Source organism: Vespula vulgaris, chromosome 22, assembly GCF_905475345.1.
Source record: "Vespula vulgaris chromosome 22, iyVesVulg1.1, whole genome shotgun sequence".
Lineage (NCBI taxonomy): Eukaryota > Metazoa > Arthropoda > Insecta > Hymenoptera > Vespidae > Vespula > Vespula vulgaris.
In genome coordinates this window covers 3,480,001-3,505,607 of record NC_066607.1, presented here as the reverse complement: position 1 = coordinate 3,505,607, position 25,607 = coordinate 3,480,001, and the positions used below count along the sequence as shown (strand labels likewise).

Below are 25,607 nucleotides of genomic sequence, written 5' to 3'. Positions count from 1 at the left end.
ACGGACTGAACATCCTTACAAATAGCCATATACCATCCTCCTCAGTAGCACATAGACCGTCTCACTCTACAGTCATCCGATGACCGTATCACGACCGGTCATTTATTCGTTTTTAGCAATCAAACGAAGTCCATTATCGTAGGACTTTTAATCGCGCCCGGGAACACCACGCCTGTGCCCGCCGACACACGCGCAAACGTTCTTTCTATCTTACCCGTATTCGCGTCTAACAATCGAATATGGAACAAACCATTCGACGATACATCGAACCTGCGCCGATGTATCGAAATCAGTGAAGAAGAGGAGAAGAACAAGAGAAAGAGAAGAAAAGGAAGCCGGAACGTGCGCGCATGTGAGAACCATAAAAGTAGGAAGAAAAGAAAGAAAAGAATATCTGTAAGATGCAATGAAACACGTGCACGAACTTGTGGAAAAGATGAAATTGGAAAGAAAAGATGGGCATAGAACATCGACCAAAACCAGAGAACGAAAATCTAGCTGGGTTTTTGGTATTGAAAGAAGGAGACCCGCACAGAAGCCCACGCCCATGAGCCCCTCCCATGGGTCCCACCCGAGAGAAACTATGATAATTAATTTTGAACTATTTCAATTATTATAGAGCTAACAATTTCAAAGTATAGGAATCACTGTGACTTTACCAATGAATATACGGAAAGTGTTAGAAAGAATATAATATGTACGTCCTGCGATGTTCAATTTGGAATTACATAGAAGAAATTTTAGAAAAGTCTTAATGAACGCAGCCATTCGCTCGGCAATACTTGCACACCATGAGATATTGATGAAACACAAGTACTTCCGACCCAGGTCCCACCGCGTGGAGGTTGCTGCAGTTGGAGACCCACGGGCTGACGGGGTCTCTACTCTGAAATTCGCGTGACCGGTGTGTTCAAATGATCGACGTTCTATAAAACGAAGTCCCCGGTAGGACTTTTAATCGCGCCCGAACACTCTCGGGAGTGTTAAAATAACGATGACTCTAAATTCGCGTTCGCGGCGTCCACGCACCAACCGAGAATTCTGGCGGCTAACTGGAGGAGGGTCAGTCCACTCTTACGGATAGCAAACCATTCTCTCGGCAGCACATAAACCGACACACATCCAGTCATTTCGTTTTAGCAATCAAACGATGTCCATTATCGCGCCCGAGAACACAACGCATGTGCCCGCCGACACACGCGCGAGTGTTCTTCCTATCCTACCCGTATCCCGCGCGGATATATCGAGATTCGCGAAGAAGAGGCAAAGACGATGAGATAGAAAGAAAATGAGAAGAGAAGGAAGCCAGAACGAGAGAATGGAGCAGAAAAGAAAAGAAAGAAAAGAATATCCGTAAGATGTAATGGAACACATGCACATGAGAAGAAGATGAGATTGAGAAGAAAAGATGAACATAGAATATCGACGAAAACCAGAGTACAAAAATCCAGCTCGATTTTTCGATGAAGAAAGAAGGAGACCCGCACAGAAGCCCACGCCCATGAGCCCTACTCATGGGTCCCACCCGAGAGAAACCATAATAATCTATTCCGAGCAATTATTACATTATAGAGCTATGCGTTTCGATGAATAGAAACTACTATAAACTTACTGTAGAAGATACAAAAGACGTATGAAACCATGCGAAATGTAACTTGGAATTACATGGAAAAGATTTTGAAAAAGATTTTAAAGTATGCAGCTATTAGCTCGATAATACTTGTTTCCCATAACATTTCGGCATATCGCAAGTATTACCGACCCAGGTCCCACCGCGTGGAGGTTACTGCATGTAGAGACCCGCGGACTAACGGGGACTCTACTCTAAAATCCGCGATCCGAGATGCCTTTCCGCTTCGGGAGCTTCGGGCTTCTCAGCAAACTGGAGATGTGTAAAACCCCGCTTACAGATCGCTCCACCGTCCACACCGTCGGCTTCAGACATCTCGAGACACGACCGGTCGTGTCTATATTTCGATTTCTGAAATCAAAACGTAGTCCTCGGTAGGACTTAATCTCGCGCTCGCGAACACCCAGGCGCGTGCCGGCCGTCACGCGCGTGAGTGTTTTACCTATTATTCGCGTACGGAAGCAAGGAGACGTACCCTCCCTGCATATAATAAGAATTATATGCAGAGAGGTTCCATTAACTTCCGTGTAAAGATCCCACGATGATCCTTTCCTCGGTCACCTAATCTGAAACAGAAAAAAGATAATAGTAGAGATAAATATAAGATCAAAAATTAAAAATATAATAAAAATTAAATATAAAAGCAAATATTAAAAAAACGATAAAAATTAAATGTGAGAGCAAAAATTAAAAAGTTAATAAAAGTTACATACACAAGGAAAAATTAAAAGTATAATAGAAATTAAATATAAGAACAAAAATTATATGTAAAATTATATGCAAAACTTCCCTGTAAAAATTTAATATCACCATGATCGGTCCCTCGATGATCGGTCCCTCGATGATCTAACCTGAAACAGAAAAAGTATGAAACAGAATGAGAAACAGATATAAAGATATTAGGAAAAGTATAGACAGAGAGAAAAAGGAAAAAAGAAGGGAAAACTTGCGTATGTTCGCGTGAGAGAAATAGAATTCGAAACGATTGGTGTGTATCTCGCAGATAGGTTCAATCGACGAAAATCAAAATTTCATAATTGAATTCGATTTTTCTTTAGTGAAAGAACGAAACCCGCCTAAGGCCCACACCCGAGGGCCCCTCCCAAGGGTCCCACCCGAGAGAACAATGAACAATTTAATCAACTTTTTAAAATAATTATGCAATCTACAATGTGCAGCCATACGCTGGGTAATACTGGAATCCTGTTAGGTACTCTTCCTGTAAAAGTGAGACGAGAATATACTATGTAGTTAAATGTTCTTGTTTCATTCCCATGTGCACTTTAATTCAGTGCACTTTCAGTGGTCCTCACAATTGCCATATCCTATACGTTTCGAAATTATTACTTTAATATATAACTTGATTTTATAAAAATAAAATAACGGGTTTAATTGAACTTTAGAAAACAAATATGGGAAAGATTTATTACTCGACTTTAATAAAAAAATGTATAAAATAGGTAAAACTTCTATTCGTGAACCCGTGGCACTGTGAGATGGGACAGGGAATGAATAGATCTTAGTTTCTGAAAATTATATTATTATTATATAAGAGCATTTTGAGTGACAACATGGTATAATGAAAATACGACTAAGAGTCATTCTCGAAGTGCTCTGCCGAACCTTCGAAAATAACTCTGTAGCCTAATAGTTGCCCTCTTGAGCCACAATTTGTGGGGGCCTCTTCGGCACATAGCCTCTTCTTTGCTTCGTGCCCTAACAACTACTATAGAACGTTTGAACTATCGTCAACTATCGCCGAGAAACTAGAACTATCTCTTATTCTAAAACGTCGAAGAAAACTAACAAATCTAACGCAACTCTAAAGCAATCCTGAAACGAAAAATCGAGAAACATCGGTAGAGAAACGAGAATTAATATATTAATTGCTGAAAATCCTAAGCTAAAAATTGATTAACTTATTCTATGTTCTGCGGGTTGTGATTCTACAAGTGCCTTTATTTTTCATCAATGGCTCTACTCTACTTCATTTTTTCAAAATCAATGACTCTACTTTATTTTCTTAAAAGCAATGACTCTATTGAGACTTTACTTTTATTAAAAAAATTGAGTAATGTTTATTTAAAAATGTAATAAGAAATTATTGGACGCTCCTTCTTACAAGCAATTATTCTAATTATTGGAAAATGAATTACAAAATTTCGCTTGTAATCCAGAGACTATCCATCGCGAATGTCTTCTTGCTCATTTATTATTAAAAATCGCGAATATCGCGATTCTTTATTATTTTCGCGAGAGAAAATTAATTAAAAATGCATTTAAATCTTAAAAATTTTAAACAATTATAATTAACGCGATTAAACAAGAAGACCCTATCCTGATCTAGTAAATATATGAGAAAATAACGAACCATTCACGAGTAAATCTCCGAAGAAATTTACTCGTGGTCACTCATTGCTCTTCTACTAATTAATTACAACCAATCACCCGTGCCGATTCGGACCTTTCGTCCTCGACATGATTGAGTGATCGGAGGGATTCAAAAATTAACTTACTACTTAAGAAGTTCTGCGACGGCTCCAAAACACTGGACCGCGATTTAGGTCGAAATTGAGGGTGGACGATTTGTAGTTGGTTGAACATGAGGTAGGTCGACATCGACGTTGGTCGAGATCCTCTTCGGTGATGCACTGACTCTAATTCGCGATAGTTACTTATTAACGAACGGTCACTGAATTTACTTAACGCAACTCTACTATATTTTACAAGTACAGTCTGTGCGACTGTTAAAAAATCAAAAAACTACGCGGACAAACACTGACTCTACAGACTGCATTGCGCGCAGTCTATGCAAAAACACTTATGGTTTAAATCGCGAAACGCGAACGAACGAACACTGCTTCTACTTCGCGATAAATTTATTTTAGCGATACTAACACTCGATTACATCATTGCAACGCGCGCGTCTGCAACGAGGTTCTGAAACAGAAATACAAACGAAATAATTAGTATCATCGTTATAATGAAAACTGCATAAATCATTTAACAAATATATGATAGAAAAATATACTTACTTTAAGTCTTCGTTAATACTCGCTCGACTTCGGCATCATGCGAAAATTTCTAAGTCCACTCGTGGAGATAGATTTTCAAACTTCCTCAAGTGTCCGAAAATTTCTAAGTCCACACATGGAGATAGATTTTCAGTCCCACAAAGGTGCGAAAATTTCTAAGTCCACACATGGAGATATATTTTCAAAGTTCATGAAATGTGCGAAAATTTCTAAGTCCACACATGGAGATAGATTTTCAAAGTTCATGAAATGTGCGAAAATTTCTAAGTCCACACATGGAGATAGATTTTCAAAGTTCCTCAAAGGTGCGAAAATTTCTAAGTCCACACATGGAGATAGATTTTCAAAGTTCCTCAAAGTGCGAAAATTTCTAAGTCCACACATGGAGATAGATTTTCAAAGTTCATGAAATGTGCGAAAATTTCTAAGTCCACACATGGAGATAGATTTTCAAAGTTCCTCAAAGGTGCGAAAATTTCTAAGTCCACACATGGAGATAGATTTTCAAAGTCCCCCAAAGATGCGAAAATTTCTAAGTCCACTCGTGGAGATAGATTTTCAAAGTTCCTCAAAGGTGCGAAAATTTCTAAGTTCACTCGTCAAAGTCCAACGCACAACTGAACCAGGATCCCGACATTATTGTCGTCTCCCGAACCCGAGTATCCCCACCTCGCATTTAAATCTTGAATGAAATAAGCTGTTATGTATTTGAATAAACTGTTCGTTAATACTGACAGGAATGGCATCTGCGCAAATTGCCGTGTGCTCTCGTCGAATTCCAAAGCACAACTAACTGTTAAAGTCGGTGGGAGGTCCGATTTTGTTTTCGACTCACAAAGAAAATTATCCCCACTTCACAATGTAATTTTAAAAGAAAATATTTCTCCGTTATTAAAAAAACATTGAAATATACGACTATTTGTCTGGTGCTATATGCAACAGTTAAAAAAGCAAGGTTAAAAAACAGGTAAAAAAGAAGAGGAGGAAAAAAAGAAAAGGTAGAAATGATAAAGAAAGAAGAAGAGAAAAATAGCACGACAAAGATACTGAAACTGTAAACCACCCATAGGTTCAAATTGGAAAGCCTCTCCCAAATGTTCCACCCGGGATGAAATATTAATAAAAGTTATTAAAAATGATTCATATAGTAAGTAAAGTATATAATTAATGTAATTATCAAGAGTATACAATTAGTAACTGTATATAAGTAATAAAAGTAAGTCGGGATAAATACGAACGATAGCTAACATAAGTGGGATAGAAAAGTTTTCTGTGAGTTTTCTTAGAAAATTAATTAAAAATTTTGCTATATTCAAATTTATTTATTTGTGGAAATATAACTAACACTTTAAGATGTAATCAATTTAACGTTTAATTGACGTTAAACAAACATGAGTAAAAATATAGAAATATGCAGCCATTCGCCCGGTAATACTTGCGTTTTATAATTATGTGTATAATTTAGTTACGGACTTTAAATATAATTAAGACATTGATATCGATATATCGCAAGTATTACCGACCCAGGTCCCACCGCGTGGAGGTAGCTGCATCTGGGGACCCACGAACTAACGGGGACTCTACTCTCTAAGATTCGCGAGACCGGCGTGAGCAAATAATCGCCGAACAAATAAAACGAAGTCCTCGGTAGGACTTTTAATCGCGCTCGGACACTCACGTGAGTGTCCGAATGACTCTACTGCAAAATACGCATTACCGGCGTAATCTTATCTCTATATTAAGCAAGTTAAACTAAGTCCACGGTAGGACACTTAATTCGCGCCCGAACACTCACGTGGTGTTAGTACAACGGTAACTCTACTCTAAAATCCGCGTTCCCGGTGTTCGCGAGGCAACATGAGCGAACAGAGACATCGAGTCCGCAACGGTATCCTACTAGGGATAACGTTGAGGCCGTCAGCCTCGGATGCCCACATCCCACCTTTAAGCACGACCGTCCGTGCCTTTCGTATTTCGAACAATAAAACGAAGTCCACGGTAGGACTTTAATCGCGCCCGAACATCCACGTGAGTGCTAGAATAACGGTGACTCTACTCTAATTCGCGGTCCCGCGGGGTTGCATACACCTCACCATGGACTCAGGTGACTATAGATATAAGGTGGGTCAGTCAACGGACTGAACATCCTTACAAATAGCCATATACCATCCTCCTCAGTAGCACATAGACCGTCTCACTCTACAGTCATCCGATGACCGTATCACGACCGGTCATTTATTCGTTTTTAGCAATCAAACGAAGTCCATTATCGTAGGACTTTTAATCGCGCCCGGGAACACCACGCCTGTGCCCGCCGACACACGCGCAAATGTTCTTTCTATCTTACCCGTATTCGCGTCTAACAATCGAATATGGAACAAACCATTCGACGATACATTGGACCTGCGCCGATGTATCGAAATCAGTGAAGAAGAGGAGAAGAACAAGAGAAAGAGAAGAAAAGGAAGCCGGAACGTGCGCGCATGTGAGAACCATAGAAGTAGGAAGAAAAGAAAGAAAAGAATATCTGTAAGATGCAATGAAACACGTGCACGAACTTGTGGAGAAGATGAAATTGGAAAGAAAAGATGGGCATAGAACATCGCTATACTCGACCAAAATCAGAGTACGAAAATCAAGCTGAGTTTTTTGGTAGTGAAAGAAGGAGACCCGCACAGAAGCCCACGCCCATGAGCCCCTCCCATGGGTCCCACCCGAGAGAAACTATCATAATTAATTTTGAACTATTATCTCAATTATTATAGAGCTAACAATTTCAAAGTACAGGAATCACTGTGACTTTACCAATGAATATACGGAAAGTGTAAGAAAGAATATTATATGTACGTCCTGCGATGTTCAATTTGGAATTACATAGAAGAAACTTTAGAAAAGTCTTAATGAACGCAGCCATTCGCTCGGCAATACTTGCACACCATGAGATATTGATGAAACACAAGTACTTCCGACCCAGGTCCCACCGCGTGGAGGTTGCTGCAGTTGGAGACCCACGGTCTAACGGGGTCTCTACTCTGAAATTCGCGTGACCGGTGTGTTCAAATCATCGGCGTTCTATAAAACGAAGTCCCCGGTAGGACTTTTAATCGCGCCCGAACACTCTCGGGAGTGTTAAAATATCGATGACTCTAAATTCGCGTTCGCGGCGTCCACGCACCAACCGAGAATTCTGGCGGCTAACTGGAGGAGGGTCAGTCCACTCTTACGGATAGCAAACCATTCTCTCGGCAGCACATAAACCGACACACATCCAGTCATTTCGTTTTAGCAATCAAACGATGTCCATTATCGCGCCCGAGAACACAACGCATGTGCCCGCCGACACACGCGCGAGTGTTCTTCCTATCCTACCCGTATCCCGCGCGGATATATCGAGATTCGCGAAGAAGAGGCAAAGACGATGAGATAGAAAGAAAATGAGAAGAGAAGGAAGCCAGAACGATAGAATGGAGCAGAAAAGAAAAGAAAGAAAAGAATATCCGTAAGATGTAATGGAACACATGCACATGTGAAGAAGATGAGATTGAGAAGAAAAGATGAACATAGAATATCGACGAAAACCAGAGTACAAAAATCCAGCTCGATTTTTCGATGAAGAAAGAAGGAGACCCGCACAGAAGCCCACGCCCATGAGCCCTACTCATGGGTCCCACCCGAGAGAAACCATAATAATCTATTCCGAGCAATTATTACATTATAGAGCTATGCGTTTCGATGAATAGAAACTACTATAAACTTACTGTAGAAGATACAAAAGACGTATGAAACCATGCGAAATGTAACTTGGAATTACATGGAAAATATTTTGAAAAAGATTTTAAAGTATGCAGCTATTAGCTCGATAATACTTGTTTCCCATAACATTTCGGCATACCGCAAGTATTACCGACCCAGGTCCCACCGCGTGGAGGTTACTGCATGTAGAGACCCGCGGACTAACGGGGACTCTACTCTAAAATCCGCGATCCGAGATGCCTTTCCGCTTCGGGAGCTTCGGGCTTCTCAGCAAACTGGAGATGTGTAAAACCCCGCTTACAGATCGCTCCACCGTCCACACCGTCGGCTTCAGACATCTCGAGACACGACCGGTCGTGTCTATATTTCGATTTCTGAAATCAAAACGTAGTCCTCGGTAGGACTTAATCTCGCGCTCGCGAACACCCAAGCGCGTGCCGGCCGTCACGCGCGTGAGTGTTTTATCTATTATTCGCGTACGGAAGCAAGGAGACGTACCCTCCCTGCATATAATAAGAATTATATGCAGAGAGGTTCCATTAACTTCCGTGTAAAGATCCCACGATGATCCGTACCTCGGTCACCTAATCTGAAACAGAAAAAAGATAATAGTAGAGATAAATATAAGATCAAAAATTAAAAATATAATAACAATTAAATATAAAAGCAAATATTAAAAAAACGATAAAAATTAAATGTGAGAGCAAAAATTAAAAAGTTAATAAAACTGAAATATAAAAACAAAAATTAAAAAGTTAATAAAAGTTACATACACAAGGAAAAATTAAAAGTATAATAGAAATTAAATATAAGAACAAAAATTATATGTAAAATTATATGCAAAACTTCCCTGTAAAAATTTAATATCACGATGATCGGTCCCTCGATGATCGGTTTCTGAATGATCTAACCTGAAACAGAAAAAGTATGAGACAAAATGAGGAACAGATATAAAGAAATTGGGAAAGGAAAAAACAAACAGAAAAAGGAAAAAAGAAGGAAAAATTTGCGTATGTACGCGTGTGAAATGTAGAATTTCGAACGATGAGTGTGCATCTGGAAGATCGGTTTAGTTGACAAAAATCAGAATATCATTATTGAATTCGATTTTTCTTTAATGAAAGAACGAAACCCGCCTAAGGCCCACACCCGAGGGCCCCTCCCAAGGGTCCCACCCGAGACAAATGACTAATAAAAGATAATAAAAGTAATTAATATAATAAATTAAAGTATATAATCATTATGATTATCAAAAGTCTATAATTACTAAAGTATTTAATTAATATAATTAATAAAAGTATATAAGTAATAAAAGTAAAGAGGAATATGTATAATTGAAAGAGAACATAAGTGCGACAGAAAAGTTTTCTGTGCGTTTTCGTGTAATTACGTATAATTTCGTATAATTTTATAACTTTATTAATTTACAATTTTATATATTCGATCTATTTATCTGTTAAAGTATGATTAGCAATGTAAAATCTAATTAATTTAAATTATTCTAATAAAAATTTGAGAGAAAAAAGATTTTGGAAAAAGATTGAAATATGCAGCCATCCGCCCGGTAGTACTTGCGCTATATGATTATATATACAATTTCGTAACAACTTTTAGATAACATATATAATTTAATTAAAGATTTTAGAAATAATTTAGACATAGAATTCACTATATCGCAAGTACTACCGACCCAGGTCCCACCACGAGGAGGTAGCTGCATCTGGGGACCCACGGGCTAACGGGGACTCTACTCTAAAATTCGCGTTCGAGATGTCTTTCCGCTTCGGGAGTTTCCGGCTTATCAGAAAACTGGAGACGAACGAGACCCTGCTGACGAAGAACGCCACCATCCACACCGTCAGCTTCAGACATCTCGAGACACGACCGGTCGTGTCTATATTTCAAAAATTAAAACGTAGTCCTCGGTAGGACTTTTAGTCTCGCGACCGCGAACACTCATGCGCGTGACGACCGGCACGCGCGTGAATGTTATCCCTATCATCGCGTACGGAAGCAAGGAGACATACCCTCTCTGAATATAATATTAATTATATGCAGCGAGGTTCCGTTAACTTCCGTGTAATCATCCCACGATGATCGTTCCCTCGATGATTTAGAAACGGAAAAAGAGAAAGAGTAAAAGCTGATGGGAAGAAGAAAAAGAAGAAGAGGAAAAGAAAAGAGATACCGGGAATGTGTGCGAGAGTGCGAGAGAAAGATAGAATTTGGAACGACGGACGAATATCTTGAGGATCGCTTCACCCGAGAAAAATCAGAGTACCGAAGTCGAGAGAAAATAGAGTAATAAATCTCGGGTAACCGTTCAAACTATTACGTAGCTATGCGTTTCAATAAATAGAAATACGTGTAATCGATAGAAATGCATGTAATAAATATAATAAATATGCATATAATAAATATAAGCTTGCTTATACATATATAGAAATGCTTCTAATAAGTAGAAATGTGTAGAATAAAAAGAAATGTATTATAATGAAAGAAATAAAAATCACGACCGTTCCCTCGATGATCAATCCCTCGATGATCCATCCCTCGATGGTCCATTCCTCGATGATCTCACCTGAAACAGAAAAAGATTAAAAGAAAAAAAAAAGGAGAAGAAAATAAAAAGTGGAAAGATCTTTGCAAGATACTGAGAAAGTAGCCCGCACAAAAGCCCACACCCGAGGGCCCCTCCCAAGGGTCCCACCCGAGAGAAACTTGAGCAATTAAACCGGGACAATAAATTTATAGAATAAAATTCTGAATTTAAGTTAATTTAAATTTATAAGAGAAAATCGAAATGAAAAATTTCCGATCCTATTCTAAACGAATACTCTCTTCCCATACCGCGCAAAAGAAAGAACTTGCCTTGCATTTCGGTGCATTTTTATCAATTCCACATGCACTTTCATTCAGTGCACTTTAAAAAGAAAATAGAAGAGAGAATAAAAAGAAAAGAAAAATTTACAACTCGACGTTAATAGTAAAAATGAATGACATATGAAATAATTCCATTCGCGTACGAGTATCAATGTGAGGTGGAAGACGAAGTGTTACGTCGTCCCGGTTTCTGAAATCAAAATTATTATTACATAAGAGCATTTTGGGTGACCACATAGAAATTAAAATATATCTAATTCAACTAATCTGTCGAAAATACGAAAATGAAACAACAATCCAATAGTAGTCCTCTTGAGCCACAGTTTGTGGGAACCTCTTAGAGATATAGCCTCTTGATTGCTTCATGCCCAATCAAAAACTATAGAACATTCGATAACCACCATTATTATACATCAACTACCCTTATTCTAAAACTTGGAAACAAACCAATGAATCTAAGGAAACTTGAAAACCATCCTGAAACGAAAAGTCGAAAGAAATTTCCTAGTGGTCACTCAATGCTCTTTTATTATAAATTACAACCAATCACTCGTGCCGATTCGGACCTTTCGTCCTCGACATGATTGAGTGATCGGAGGAACTTAAAAATAAACTCACTACTTAAGAAGTTCTGCGATGGCTCCAAAACACTGGACCGCGATTTAGGTCGAAATTGAGGGTGAATGAATCATAGTTGGTTGATGATGATGCAGTAGGTCGAAATCGAAGTTGGATGAGATCCTCTTCAGTGATGCACTGACTCTAATTCGCGGCAGTTACTGATTAACGAACGGTCACTGAATTTACTTAACGCAACTCTACTATATTTTATAAGTACAGTCTGTGCGACTGTTAAAAAATCAAAAAACTACGCGAACAAACACTGACTCTAAGGACTGCATTGCACGCAGTCTATGCAAAAACACTAGTGGTTTAAATCGCGAAACGCGAACGAACAAACACTGCTTCTACTTCGCGATAAATTTATTTTAGCGATACAACACTCGATTACATCATTGCAACGCGCGCGTCTGCAACGAGGTTCTGAAACAAAAATACAAACGAAATAATTAGTATAATTGTTATAATGAAAACTGTCTAAATCATTCAACAAATTATGATAGAAAAATATACTTACTTTAAGTCTTCGTTAATACTCGCTCGACTTCGGCATCGTGCGAAAATTTCTAAGTCCACTCGTGGAGATAGATTTTCAAACTTCCTCAAGTGTCCGAAAATTTCTAAGTCCACACATGGAGATAGATTTTCAGTCCCACAAGGGTGCGAAAATTTCTAAGTCCACTCGTGGAGATAGATTTTCAAAGTCCCCCAAAGGTGCGAATATTTCTAAGTCCCCCAAAGGTGCGAAGATTTCTAAGTCCACTCGTGGAGATAGATTTTCAAAGTCCCCCAAAGGTGCGAAGATTTCTAAGTCCACTCGTGGAGATAGATTTTCAAAGTCCCCCAAAGGTGCGAAGATTTCTAAGTCCACTCGTGGAGATAGATTTTCAAAGTCCCCCAAAGGTGCGAAGATTTCTAAGTCCACTCGTGGAGATAGATTTTCAAAGTCCCCCAAAGGTGTGAAGATTTCTAAGTCCACACATGGAGATAGATTTTCAAAGTCCCCCAAAGGTGCGAAGATTTCTAAGTCCACTCGTGGACATAGATTTTCAAAGTCCCCCAAAGGTGCGAAGATTTCTAAGTCCACACATGGAGATAGATTTTCAAAGTCCCCCAAAGGTGCGAAGATTTCTAAGTCCACTCGTGGAGATAGATTTTCAAAGTCCCCCAAAGGTGCGAAGATTTCTAAGTCCACACATGGAGATAGATTTTCAAAGTCCCCCAAAGGTGCGAAGATTTCTAAGTCCACTCGTGGAGATAGATTTTCAAAGTCCCCCAAAGGTGCGAAGATTTCTAAGTCCACACATGGAGATAGATTTTCAAAGTCCCCCAAAGGTGCGAAGATTTCTAAGTCCACTCGTGGAGATAGATTTTCAAAGTCCCCCAAAGGTGCGAAGATTTCTAAGTCCACACATGGAGATAGATTTCCCCAAAGGTGCGAAGATTTCTAAGTCCACTCGTGGAGATAGATTTTCAAAGTCCCCCAAAGGTGCGAAGATTTCTAAGTCCACACATGGAGATAGATTTTCAAAGTCCCCCAAAGGTGCGAAGATTTCTAAGTCCACTCGTGGAGATAGATTTTCAAAGTCCCCCAAAGGTGCGAAGATTTCTAAGTCCACACATGGAGATAGATTTCCCCAAAGGTGCGAAGATTTCTAAGTCCACTCGTGGAGATAGATTGCCAAGACCCTCGGAAAGCACAGAACAATGTCTGAAACAAAAAGAATAGCATAGAAGGTCGACAATAAGAATAATACATCATTGTACTTGCGTATAATCTTCGTTAGTCCTTGCTCCTATGGCATCCCATGGAAATTTCTAAGTCCCCCATGGAGAAAGACTGTCAACAGCCTCGGAAGTGCAAAGTGGAAATCTAAAACAAAAAACAAAGTATAGAAAGTGGAAAATAAGAATGATACAACATTGTACTTGCGTACAATCTTCGTTAGACCTCGCTCCTATGGCATCCCATGGAAATTTCTAAGTCCCCCATGGAGAAAGACTGTCAACGGCCACCGAGAGTGCAAAGTGGACATCTAAAACAAAAAAGAAAGTATAGAAAGTGGAAAATAAGAATGATACAACATTGTACTTGCGTAAAATCTTCGTTAGTCCTCGCTCCTGTGACAGACTGTGAAAATTTCTAAGTTCTCTCGTCGAAGTCCAAAACACAAATGAACTAGTAACTGTTATGGTCGGTCAAAGAACCGACTTTGTTGACGTCTCTCGATGGCGAGTATCCCCACTTCGTATTTAAGTCTAAAATCAATAATCTTTTGTATACTCGTATTAACTGTTCGTTAATACTCGCTCCTATGGCATCCCATGGAAATTTCTAAGTCTCCCATGGAGAAAGACTGTCAACGGCCTCCGAGAGTGCAAAGTGGACATCTAAAACAAAAAAGAAAGTATACAAAGTGGAAAATAAGAATGATAAAACATTGTACTTGCGTACAATCTTTGTTAATCCTCGCTCCTATGGCATCCCATGGAAATTTCTAAGTCCCCCATGGAGAAAGACTGTCAACAGCCTCGGAAGTGCAAAGTGGAAATCTAAAACAAAAAAGAAAGTATAGAAAGTGGAAAATAAGAATGATACAACATTGTACTTGCGTAAAATCTTCGTTAGACCTCGCTCCTATGGCATCCCATGGAAATTTCTAAGTCTCCCATGGAGAAAGACTGTCAACAGCCTCGGAAGTGCAAAGTGGAAATCTAAAACAAAAAACAAAGTATAGAAAGTGGGAAATAAGAATGATACAACATTGTACTTGCGTAAAATCTTCGTTAGTCCTCGCTCCTATGGCATCCCATGGAAATTTCTAAGTCCCCCATGGAGAAAGACTGTCAACGGCCTCCGAGAGTGCAAAGTGGACATCTAAAACAAAAAACAAAGTATAGAAAGTGGAAAATAAGAATGATACAACATTGTACTTGCGTAAAATCTTCGTTAGACCTCGCTCCTATGGCATCCCATGGAAATTTCTAAGTCCCCCATGGAGAAAGACTGTCAACAGCCTCGGAAGTGCAAAGTGGAAATCTAAAACAAAAAACAAAGTATAGAAAGTGGAAAATAAGAATGATACAACATTGTACTTGCGTACAATCTTCGTTAGTCCTCGCTCCTATGGCATCCCATGGAAATTTCTAAGTCTCCCATGGAGGAAGACTGTCAACGGCCTCTGAGAGTGCAAAGTGGAAATCTAAAACAGAAAACAAAGTATAGAAAGTGGAAAATAAGAATGATACAACATTGTACTTGCGTAAAATCTTCGTTAGTCCTCGCTCCTATGGCATCCCATGGAAATTTCTAAGTCCCCCATGGAGAAAGACTGTCAACGGCCTCCGAGAGTGCAAAGTGGACATCTAAAACAAAAAACAAAGTATAGAAAGTGGAAAATAAGAATGATACAACATTGTACTTGCGTAAAATCTTCGTTAGACCTCGCTCCTATGGCATCCCATGGAAATTTCTAAGTCCCCCATGGAGAAAGACTGTCAACAGCCTCGGAAGTGCAAAGTGGAAATCTAAAACAAAAAACAAAGTATAGAAAGTGGAAAATAAGAATGATACAACATTGTACTTGCGTAAAATCTTCGTTAGACCTCGCTCCTATGGCATCCCATGGAAATTTCTAAGTCCCCCATGGAGAAAGACTGTCAACGGCCACCGAGAGTGCAAAGTGGACATCTAAAACAAAAAAGAAAGTATAGAAAGTGGAAAATAAGAATGATACAACATTGTACTTGCGTAAAATCTTCGTTAGTCCTCGCTCCTGTGACAGACTGTGAAAATTTCTAAGTTCTCTCGTCGAAGTCCAAAACACAAATGAACTAGTAACTGTTATGGTCGGTCAAAGAACCGACTTTGTTGACGTCTCTCGATGGCGAGTATCCCCACTTCGTATTTAAGTCTAAAATCAATAATCTTTTGTATACTCGTATTAACTGTTCGTTAATACTCGCTCCTATGGCATCCCATGGAAATTTCTAAGTCTCCCATGGAGAAAGACTGTCAACGGCCTCCGAGAGTGCAAAGTGGACATCTAAAACAAAAAAGAAAGTATACAAAGTGGAAAATAAGAATGATAAAACATTGTACTTGCGTACAATCTTCGTTAATCCTCGCTCCTATGGCATCCCATGGAAATTTCTAAGTCCCCCATGGAGAAAGACTGTCAACAGCCTCGGAAGTGCAAAGTGGAAATCTAAAACAAAAAAGAAAGTATAGAAAGTGGAAAATAAGAATGATACAACATTGTACTTGCGTAAAATCTTCGTTAGTCCTCGCTCCTATGGCATCCCATGGAAATTTCTAAGTCTCCCATGGAGAAAGACTGTCAACGGCCTCCGAGAGTGCAAAGTGGACATCTAAAACAAAAAAGAAAGTATAGAAAGTGGAAAATAAGAATGATACAACATTGTACTTGCGTAAAATCTTCGTTAGTCCTCGCTCCTATGGCATCCCATGGAAATTTCTAAGTCCCCCATGGAGAAAGACTGTCAACGGCCTCCGAGAGTGCAAAGTGGACATCTAAAACAAAAAAGAAAGTATAGAAAGTGGAAAATAAGAATGATACAACATTGTACTTGCGTAAAATCTTCGTTAGTCCTCGCTCCTATGGCATCCCATGGAAATTTCTAAGTCCCCCATGGAGAAAGACTGTCAACAGCCTCGGAAGTGGAAAGTGGAAATCTAAAACAAAAAACAAAGTATAGAAAGTGGAAAATAAGCATGATACAACATTGTACTTGCGCAAAATCTCCGAGGATACTCCTCCTATGGCTTCCAGTGGAAATTTCTAAGTCCCCTCGCGGAGATAGATTGTGGACCGCTTCCGAAGGCACACTGGGGAAGACTAAAACAAAAGAAACGGTATAGATTTACGAAAATATGAGTGATAACACATTGTACTTGCGCAAAATCTCCGAGGATACTCCTCCTATGGCTTCCAGTGGAAATTTCTAAGTCCCCTCGCGGAGATAGATTGTCAGCGTCCTCCGAAGGCACACTGGGGAAGACTAAAACAAAAGAAACGGTATAGATTTACGAAAATATGAGTGATAACACATTGTACTTGCGCAAAATCTCCGAGGATACTCCTCCTATGGCTTCCAGTGGAAATTTCTAAGTCCCCTCGCGGAGATAGATTGTGGACCGCTTCCGAAGGCACACTGGGGAAGACTAAAACAAAAGAAACGGTATAGATTTACGAAAATATGAGTGATAACACATTGTACTTGCGTAAATTCTTCGTGGATACTCCTCCTATGGCTTCCAGTGGAAATTTCTAAGTCCCCTCGCGGAGATAGTAGAGATAGTAGGAGATAGGAGATCGATTAGTGTTCTTGCATTAAACCTTTTCTCTCACTTGCGGAGCGTGCGTACCCCGAGGACTGAGTTTCGAATGGTGGGAATTCGCGGCATGACTGGCCCCACTACTTAAGACGGCCGCCTTATATTTCCCCCCACTGGCGGAGTATCCCCACCACTCCGTTTCATTCTAGAAAGATAGAAATCGTATTAATTATTGAATGGACGAGTGATCGATTAGTGTTCTTGCATTAATCCTTTTCTCTCACTTGCGGAGCGTGCGTACTCCGAGGACTGAGTTTCGAATGGTGGGAATTCGCGGCATGACTGGCCCCACTACTTAAGACGGCCGCCTTATATTTCCCCCCACTGGCGGAGTATCCCCACCACTCCGTTTCATTCTAGAAAGATAGAAATCGTATTAATTATTGAATGGACGAGTGATCGATTAGTGTTCTTGCATTAATCCTTCTCTCTCACTTGCGGAGCGTGCGTACCCCGAGGACTGAGTTTCGAATGGTGGGAATTCGCGGCATGACTGGCCCCACTACTTAAGACGGCCGCCTTATATTTCCCCCCACTGGCGGAGTATCCCCACCACTCCGTTTCATTCTAGAAAGATAGAAATCGTATTAATTATTGAATGGACGAGTGATCGATTAGTGTTCTTGCATTAATCCTTTTCTCTCACTTGCGGAGCGTGCGTACTCCGAGGACTGAGTTTCGAATGGTGGGAATTCGCGGCATGACTGGCCCCACTACTTAAGACGGCCGCCTTATATTTCCCCCCACTGGCGGAGTATCCCCACCACTCCGTTTCATTCTAGAAAGATAGAAATCGTATTAATTATTGAATGGACGAGTGATCGATTAGTGTTCTTGCATTAATCCTTCTCTCTCACTTGCGGAGCGTGCGTACCCCGAGGACTGAGTTTCGAATGGTGGGAATTCGCGGCATGACTGGCCCCACTACTTAAGACGGCCGCCTTATATTTCCCCCCACTGGCGGAGTATCCCCACCACTCCGTTTCATTCTAGAAAGATAGAAATCGTATTAATTATTGAATGGACGAGTGATCGATTAGTGTTCTTGCATTAATCCTTCTCTCTCACTTGCGGAGCGTGCGTACTCCGAGGACTGAGTTTCGAATGGTGGGAATTCGCGGCATGACTGGCCCCACTACTTAAGACGGCCGCCTTATATTTCCCCCCACTGGCGGAGTATCCCCACCACTCCGTTTCATTCTAGAAAGATAGAAATCGTATTAATTATTGAATGGACGAGTGATCGATTAGTGTTCTTGCATTAATCCTTCTCTCTCACTTGCGGAGCGTGCGTACCCCGAGGACTGAGTTTCGAATGGTGGGAATTCGCGGCATGACTGGCCCCACTACTTAAGACGGCCGCCTTATATTTCCCCCCACTGGCGGAGTATCCCCACCACTCCGTTTCATTCTAGAAAGATAGAAATCGTATTAATTATTGAATGGACGAGTGATCGATTAGTGTTCTTGCATTAATCCTTTTCTCTCACTTGCGGAGCGTGCGTACTCCGAGGACTGAGTTTCGAATGGTGGGAATTCGCGGCATGACTGGCCCCACTACTTAAGACGGCCGCCTTATATTTCCCCCCACTGGCGGAGTATCCCCACCACTCCGTTTCATTCTAGAAAGATAGAAATCGTATTAATTATTGAATGGACGAGTGATCGATTAGTGTTCTTGCATTAATCCTTTTCTCTCACTTGCGGAGCGTGCGTACTCCGAGGACTGAGTTTCGAATGGTGGGAATTCGCGGCATGACTGGCCCCACTACTTAAGACGGCCGCCTTATATTTCCCCCCACTGGCGGAGTATCCCCACCACTCCGTTTCATTCTAGAAAGATAGAAATCGTATTAATTATTGAATGGACGAGTGATCGATTAGTGTTCTTGCATTAATCCTTCTCTCTCACTTGCGGAGCGTGCGTACCCCGAGGACTGAGTTTCGAATGGTGGGAATTCGCGGCATGACTGGCCCCACTACTTAAGACGGCCGCCTTATATTTCCCCCCACTGGCGGAGTATCCCCACCACTCCGTTTCATTCTAGAAAGACAGAAATCGTATTAATTATTGAATGGACGAGTGATCGATTAATGTTCTTGCATTAATCCTTTTCTCTCACTTGCGGAGCGTGCGTACCCCGAGGACTGAGTTTCGAATGGTGGGAATTCGCGGCATGACTGGCCCCACTACTTAAGACGGCCGCCTTATATTTCCCCCCACTGGCGGAGTATCCCCACCACTCCGTTTCATTCTAGAAAGATAGAAATCGTATTAATTATTGAATGGACGAGTGATCGATTAGTGTTCTTGCATTAATCCTTCTCTCTCACTTGCGGAGCGTGTGTACCGCGAGTATTATATGAATGATGAAAATTGGTGGCAGTACTTCCGACCTAGGTCATACCGCGTGGAGATTGTTGCATTTGGAGACAAGTTTGCAAAAATAAAACTTCTGTGTTCACTAGTCGGAGTACATAAAACAGCTAATTCGGTTTTCGTGGAAGTTAAAATCATCTGTGTATATTTGTATCACAAGTGAACTATAATACTTAGATCGAATTTTCAGAGTATTGAAATTTAAAATTAAAATTATTTTAAGTTTCTCGTGCACTATGTTCTTTGTAATGTTTAAATGAATGTACTATTGTTGAAATATCCATAGAAATAAATCAACTATACTGTTGGCGTAACTCATTATAATACTAGAAGTCATTAACAGCTTTAAAAGTTGCGGTCATTGAACAGAGATTGAATAAGATAGGATAATAATGTAAAGTAAAATGACGATCGTGTGGTACGATCGATAAAACGATCAATCGTTACTCACTCGCTCAAAGAATCGAGTCTTTGAAATTGATTAACACACATCTATGTATGTAGATACATAATCGTTAAAGCACGTTCGTCGAATCGATTCACCGTTACGTTCGTATACAAATATCAGTCCAATGAAACGTAAGATTTAATTATAATTTAACTAATATGTGATATCTGGAGATAGACTTAATTTAAATGTGACTCTTTTCAATCTTTCTTTGATAACCTTATTATATATCTATTACGTTACACAATTCAAAGTATTTATTTACCTTGAAAATAAATCTTGCGGAGTTTCACACTTAAGCTTTCAATCATTTCTATAGATTGTTCTACCTGTATGTGTTTCAGGATTTTTAATCGAAATATTTTCCTTATTCTTCTTGCTCTTGTTCAAATCGAAAATAGATTCCGCAACTGCATTAATTTATAGAAAGGAAAGGAGAATGTCACTTCGTAAATTGTAAATTTGTGAATTTATCGCGACATCATATAAATTTGTTCTTTTTTCTTTTTTCAATAAAAATTCATGATTATATAACGTCAATTTTATAAAACGTCATTAATTTTTCAGGCAATAATCATTACGAAAAGAATTTAACGAGAAATAGATCGATTAATGCACGAAAATACAATATTGGCATATCACGTTTACCATTGGCCAACGTTCAAGAAATTACAGAATACGAAGATTCCACGGATGATAGTTCTACTGCAACAAATAAATTAAAAGTAAAAAAAGAAACGCTTTAGTTTTTAATAAATTTTACATCGATATTCAAAATTCTCTATCTTTTCTCTAAATCCTTAGGAGGCTCCACTCAAAAAAAATAAACTTGGATGTAATAAAAATTCAGAGGAAAAGTTATGCAACCAGAACGCTAAGAAAAATCAAATAAGTAGGAGAGAAGATTCATCCACATATTCAACAGATAGTGAGATTTCGCTGTATCTCGTTTTTAAGATATTATCTTTAAATAACATATATTTTTATTATATTATAGGTGTATCTGTTACAAAAAAGAAAGTACGTTTACGTGGTGGTACGGATTTTCTTCGATCTTCTTTGGTAAGTGAATGATCGTCATAAAGAAATATGTACATATATATGCAAAGGTATTTTTACATAATCATTGTATACGTCACAGAAAACAAAAGGAATTATCGACGATAATAAAGATCGTATCTTCCGATCAATAAACATTCAGAAACCAAATATATCAAGAAAACAAAGTGATTTAAATTATCATAATCTGCGTAAGATTTAACATTATATTCGATCGGTTAGAAAAATCACAAACAATTTTTTAATAATAAAATTAATTCATTAATAATAATAAAATAATTTTTTCAAAAATACGCAGAGGAGTCTGTCAATGGCAAAGAAAAAAATACATTACCAACAAAGTTGTCAAGTTTCCAGGAAAAAAGACAAAGTATTCAACAAGCAAAGACTTTAAAGAACTTCAGTAAACTGACCGTTCTTCTCTTATATCTTCATTTTTTACTATCGTATTATTTATCTTTTTCTAAAAGTCAACACTTTGATGAAATGTTTGAAATATGTGAAACAGAAACTAAATACGAATAAATAATCACAGATTTATTAAATGCGTAGTCTAATAGTAAATAATAAATCTAATAGTAAATAATAGTAGTAAATAATAATATAAAAATCAGACACACATTAGTTAAATTCCAAATATGCAAATTTATCGAACAAATGAACGATCGATTTGTTTATTTAGAAAAAAGATTCGTTTAAGATAAAGAGTTTATGTTAAAGCATATGAGAGTGAGTCGGGATTTGGATTTTGAAAAATATGATAAATGAAACAATTAAAAATTAATCTTGCATCAAAATATAATATAAGAAAATAACTAAATAATAAAATGAAGCACACTATATAGATACAGCTAAAGTGTTATTATACGCCTTTTTTATAAGTAATAAGACAATTTTACCTTAAATTTAGTTTATCAATTTTCATTTGGAATAATTAACACTGCTATATATTATAATATTGAACGCGCTGATAATTATATACTGTACTATTCGAGTTTAACGTTACAAGTTACACGGAGCAACATTTTTGCTCCTTCTAACACTTCGATAATAGCCGTATAAGTTCCTTCAACATCCTCGATTTCTTCTATTTCGAAGTCACCCGAGTTATAGGTACCCTATAAAATTTCACTCAAATTATATACCAAAAAAAAAACAATTAAATTTTTGCTTAATCTAACAATTATAATAGAAAGAAAAGTAAATCGTTTGAAAATTATTTATCATTTCGATTAATTTAGTGGTTGCTACTTACGGGATTCATTGGACAATTTCCTTCATTAAATTCCGGTTGGCTGAACGATTGAAAGTAAGGTTTAAACATATCCGCGGAAGACATACTACATAAATCTGTATTTTGTTCCATCATTGAATCACCATTTTCATCGTTTACTATTAAGTGTACCTATGGTGAAATGCAATTTGATCGTTATTAATTCGCAACAAAAATCGACAGATTCCAAATAAATATTGTTTGCAAAATATTACAAAACTATATAAAAAAATATTTATATCAATTAATACCGTAATAAGACCCGGATTTATTTCTTCCTTAACGTCCAAGTTTGAGCTCTTTATCATATTGCCGCCCGCATTTATAGTTCCCAACGATATGGATCCTGGTGTTATGTCTTCTTTGTCACATGACATTATTTCTACTTTTCCCGCCTGCAAATATAATCGAAAATTTTTTGATCTATATCGATTTATCTAAAAAAAAATGTACGTACATACGTACTAAGTTTATATACGAAAGAAGATAACTCACAACATAATATGGAAGCAAGAGGGCGCATAACGCCGACACAAAAAACGTAACAGTCGAGGAATACATTATTGATTATTATTTATTTTTCGAGAAATACTTAACTTCGTCGATTCCTGCAAGCTTCTAATGCTCATTTTGAAATTCTTTTTATAGTCGTACATGGATGTGCGTGCATACTTCTAGTGTGGGGTAATTAAACGATACCTAATCTAAGCTTGAATCTTTTTTATTCACAAGTGTACTGTTATATATCGACATTATATTAGAAGCGTGAGAACAGGAAACAAGAAATAAAACAATAGACGAATTTAATTGTTTTTCAGAATCCATGATACGTACATATTATCACGATTCTTCTGCTTTGTCAAAGGGATTTCACACTAACCTTTACGAACACGTTGTTTGTGACGTTATCTGCTATCGAACGATGATCGAGGAAGGATAAACGTGACGATCAATTATATCACGTTGCAGCGATGCGTAACGCTTATTATTTTTTTTATGTTTCGATAATAAGAAAGGAAAAAGATAAAGATATCCCGTCGATTCGTAAGAAATCAAATTTGATAGATATCGAAGTTAAAAACAGATATGTAAGTATACCTACGGATTTATCTGGCGCCTTGAGGAACATCGTTTCGAATATTTTAATTATTCTTACGAGATACGATTCCTATCGATATCGCATCGAGAAGGCATGTTCTTTTTCGAAAATATCGATAACTCGATATACTTACTGTTCGATTCGTGCGCCGCACATGGTCCGTCATGGCGCAAACTTGAGTTACCGGAGTCAATGTTATCGTTGGATAATAATAATCTCGTGCCGAAGTTAATAAGAAAAAGTGAAGAAATTACGAATTTACGCGTAACGCTCGTATTCTTAAGCGACTCGAACAGAAGGAAAATCGAACCGAACAGATGTAGATTTCAGGATTTGCAATGTGATTGTTTCGCCTCGGTTCAAAGCGGGGGTGTGACGATTTTTAAGGGCGATCTCGAAAGATAGTTTCTTTTTCAAACCGGTATTACATTAGATTGTTAGCAGTATCGTTGGTTGTGCCTTTTTATAGCTTTACCGAAAATCATATTCTCATTGTTTTTTTCCCACCTACGTCTCTTCGTTCGTCTTTCCAGGAATAGCGATTATCGCGTAGGTATAAGAAAGCTTTTACAGCCGTTTATTTTATTTTTGATCGAAAATTCTTTTGTTAGTTTAATTGTTACGATTCTTCCATTCGTGTAAAGTACATATCAAATTTTGCGATGTCAATGTCATTTTTCAAGTGTCACTTATTATCGAACGATCGAGCAGATTTTTCATTAATTTAAAGTTCGCTTAATTGTTTGCACATCACACGCACATTACTATGTTTTCTTTGGTATTGCATATGCATGTTGAAAACGAAATAATCAAGTAAAACGTAGATATCAATATTTTGAATTTTCTTTGCTTGTAGGTTATACAACCATTTGTTGTTATTTGTCTCTAATACAACCGAGTCCTTAAATATTTTTAATGCAAAGTATATGTGTTGGAATCACGCATCAAACATTAGGATAGAAATGCCGTTGAGTCCAACGAATCATAATATATCTACCGACACTGCAGAAAGTGTAAATCCTGGTACATCTGCTCATGTGACATCGACTTGCTGTACTCCACCTCCGTCATATCATAACATTAATTTACCTCTTGGACATCCTTCCACGTTACCTAGCGATCGTGGTGCACCGCCTTCTTACGAAGAAGCCATAGATCCTAACGGTATGTATAACTAAATACTCGCATAAAGAATTTTAATGTTTCGTATAATCGTTAGTCGGAGCATATAAACGATAACAATGCTTTTGTTTCAGCACCTCCTCCCTCGTATGATTCTTTGTTCGGTCGGATGAGGGAGGCACACAAAGTCTCCAAAGGTGTATTTGATTTTCTCAAAAATATAATTGTTCTGCTTGTGGGTACAAGTAGGTGATAAATTGCTTTCATTTCAATAATGACCTCTTAAAAATTTCTTTATCTTGGACAATATATACTTTTCACTTTGTTCCAGTTGGATGCACTATTATTCTCGGTGTGACAATAGTAGTTCCAATATGCATGATGATTATTGGAGCATTGTACCTTTACGACTGCCCACAGGGTGAATACATACCTGTTTATTTACTAGTAGGTGGAGGATTTGGTGTATTTAAACAATTATTACATTTATCTGCACGCGTAAGACAGCGACAAGAAGAAAGAGATGAAGAAAGGATTAGACAATCTCCAACACAAACATTGATTAATTGCTTCATGCTGGGCTGGTTTATCATTGGTAGGCAAGTTTATTGTAATCTTTGACCTGCTATTAAGCCAATTTTAATAATATTTTTGCTATTTTTTCTTAACATTTAATAGGTTCTATGTGGGTGTATAAGGAATACGAACCAAATTATGATCCATCCCTTGGCAAATATTGCAACAAAACTTTATATTTATTTGCCTTTTGGTTGATAACCTCTGTTTATATATGTCTGGGCGTTATAACAGCCGGTCTTTGCAGTATTTCCGTAGCCAGTATTGCGTTCCAAAGGCCACCACCTGATCTTATGTAAGAAATATTAATAATTTCAAAAGAAACCAAGAATCGTTAGATGTTTTGACATTTTGGGAGCAAAAAATGAG

General features: G+C 38.4%; 4 protein-coding genes across 8 annotated transcripts in view; 3 read left to right on the top strand and 1 right to left on the bottom strand.

The window, feature by feature from the left end:
* The first annotated feature begins 455 nt into the window (after positions 1-455).
* On the top strand, positions 456-13,657 carry LOC127071693 (uncharacterized). The gene is made up of 4 exons (XM_051011245.1): positions 456-509; positions 12,565-12,771; positions 12,988-13,041; positions 13,566-13,657. The coding sequence occupies exons 1-4, from the start codon at positions 456-458 to the stop codon at positions 13,635-13,637; spliced, it is 387 nt and encodes a 128-aa protein (XP_050867202.1). The 3' UTR covers positions 13,638-13,657.
* A 5,872-nt stretch (positions 13,658-19,529) lies between these two features.
* Positions 19,530-21,856, top strand: LOC127071656 (uncharacterized). The gene is made up of 6 exons (XM_051011184.1): positions 19,530-20,240; positions 20,677-20,834; positions 20,914-21,037; positions 21,107-21,171; positions 21,251-21,359; positions 21,467-21,856. The coding sequence occupies exons 1-6, from the start codon at positions 20,234-20,236 to the stop codon at positions 21,691-21,693; spliced, it is 690 nt and encodes a 229-aa protein (XP_050867141.1). The 5' UTR covers positions 19,530-20,233; the 3' UTR covers positions 21,694-21,856.
* A 74-nt stretch (positions 21,857-21,930) lies between these two features.
* Positions 21,931-23,670, bottom strand: LOC127071658 (uncharacterized). Of its 2 annotated transcripts, none has more exons than XM_051011188.1 (4): positions 23,544-23,670; positions 22,693-22,836; positions 22,424-22,573; positions 21,931-22,286 (listed from the first exon to the last, which is right to left on the bottom strand). In XM_051011188.1, the coding sequence occupies exons 1-4, from the start codon at positions 23,568-23,570 to the stop codon at positions 22,155-22,157; spliced, it is 453 nt and encodes a 150-aa protein (XP_050867145.1). In that variant the 5' UTR covers positions 23,571-23,670; the 3' UTR covers positions 21,931-22,154. The 2 variants fall into 2 exon arrangements, with proteins under 2 accessions (XP_050867145.1, XP_050867144.1); XM_051011187.1 differs by lacking the exon at positions 23,544-23,670 and adding an exon at positions 22,937-23,407 and having other exon boundaries at positions 21,933-22,286.
* Positions 23,671-23,822: 152 nt separating this feature from the next.
* Positions 23,823-25,607, top strand: part of LOC127071653 (transmembrane protein 272-like) — a 3,301-nt gene continuing 1,516 nt past the window's right edge. Inside the window, exons 1-5 of one of the 4 annotated variants that reach the window (XM_051011178.1) lie at positions 23,823-23,961; positions 24,397-24,704; positions 24,797-24,907; positions 24,994-25,257; positions 25,341-25,607. The exon at positions 25,341-25,607 is cut by the window's right edge and continues 1,516 nt beyond it. In XM_051011178.1, coding sequence (XP_050867135.1) covers positions 24,467-24,704; positions 24,797-24,907; positions 24,994-25,257; positions 25,341-25,537 — 810 coding nt within the window. In that variant the 5' untranslated portion in view covers positions 23,823-23,961; positions 24,397-24,466 and the 3' untranslated portion in view covers positions 25,538-25,607. Of the gene's footprint in view, positions 24,094-24,396; positions 24,705-24,796; positions 24,908-24,993; positions 25,258-25,340 lie in introns of all 4 variants that reach the window. The other 3 variants (XM_051011176.1, XM_051011177.1, XM_051011179.1) reach the window with 3 other exon arrangements.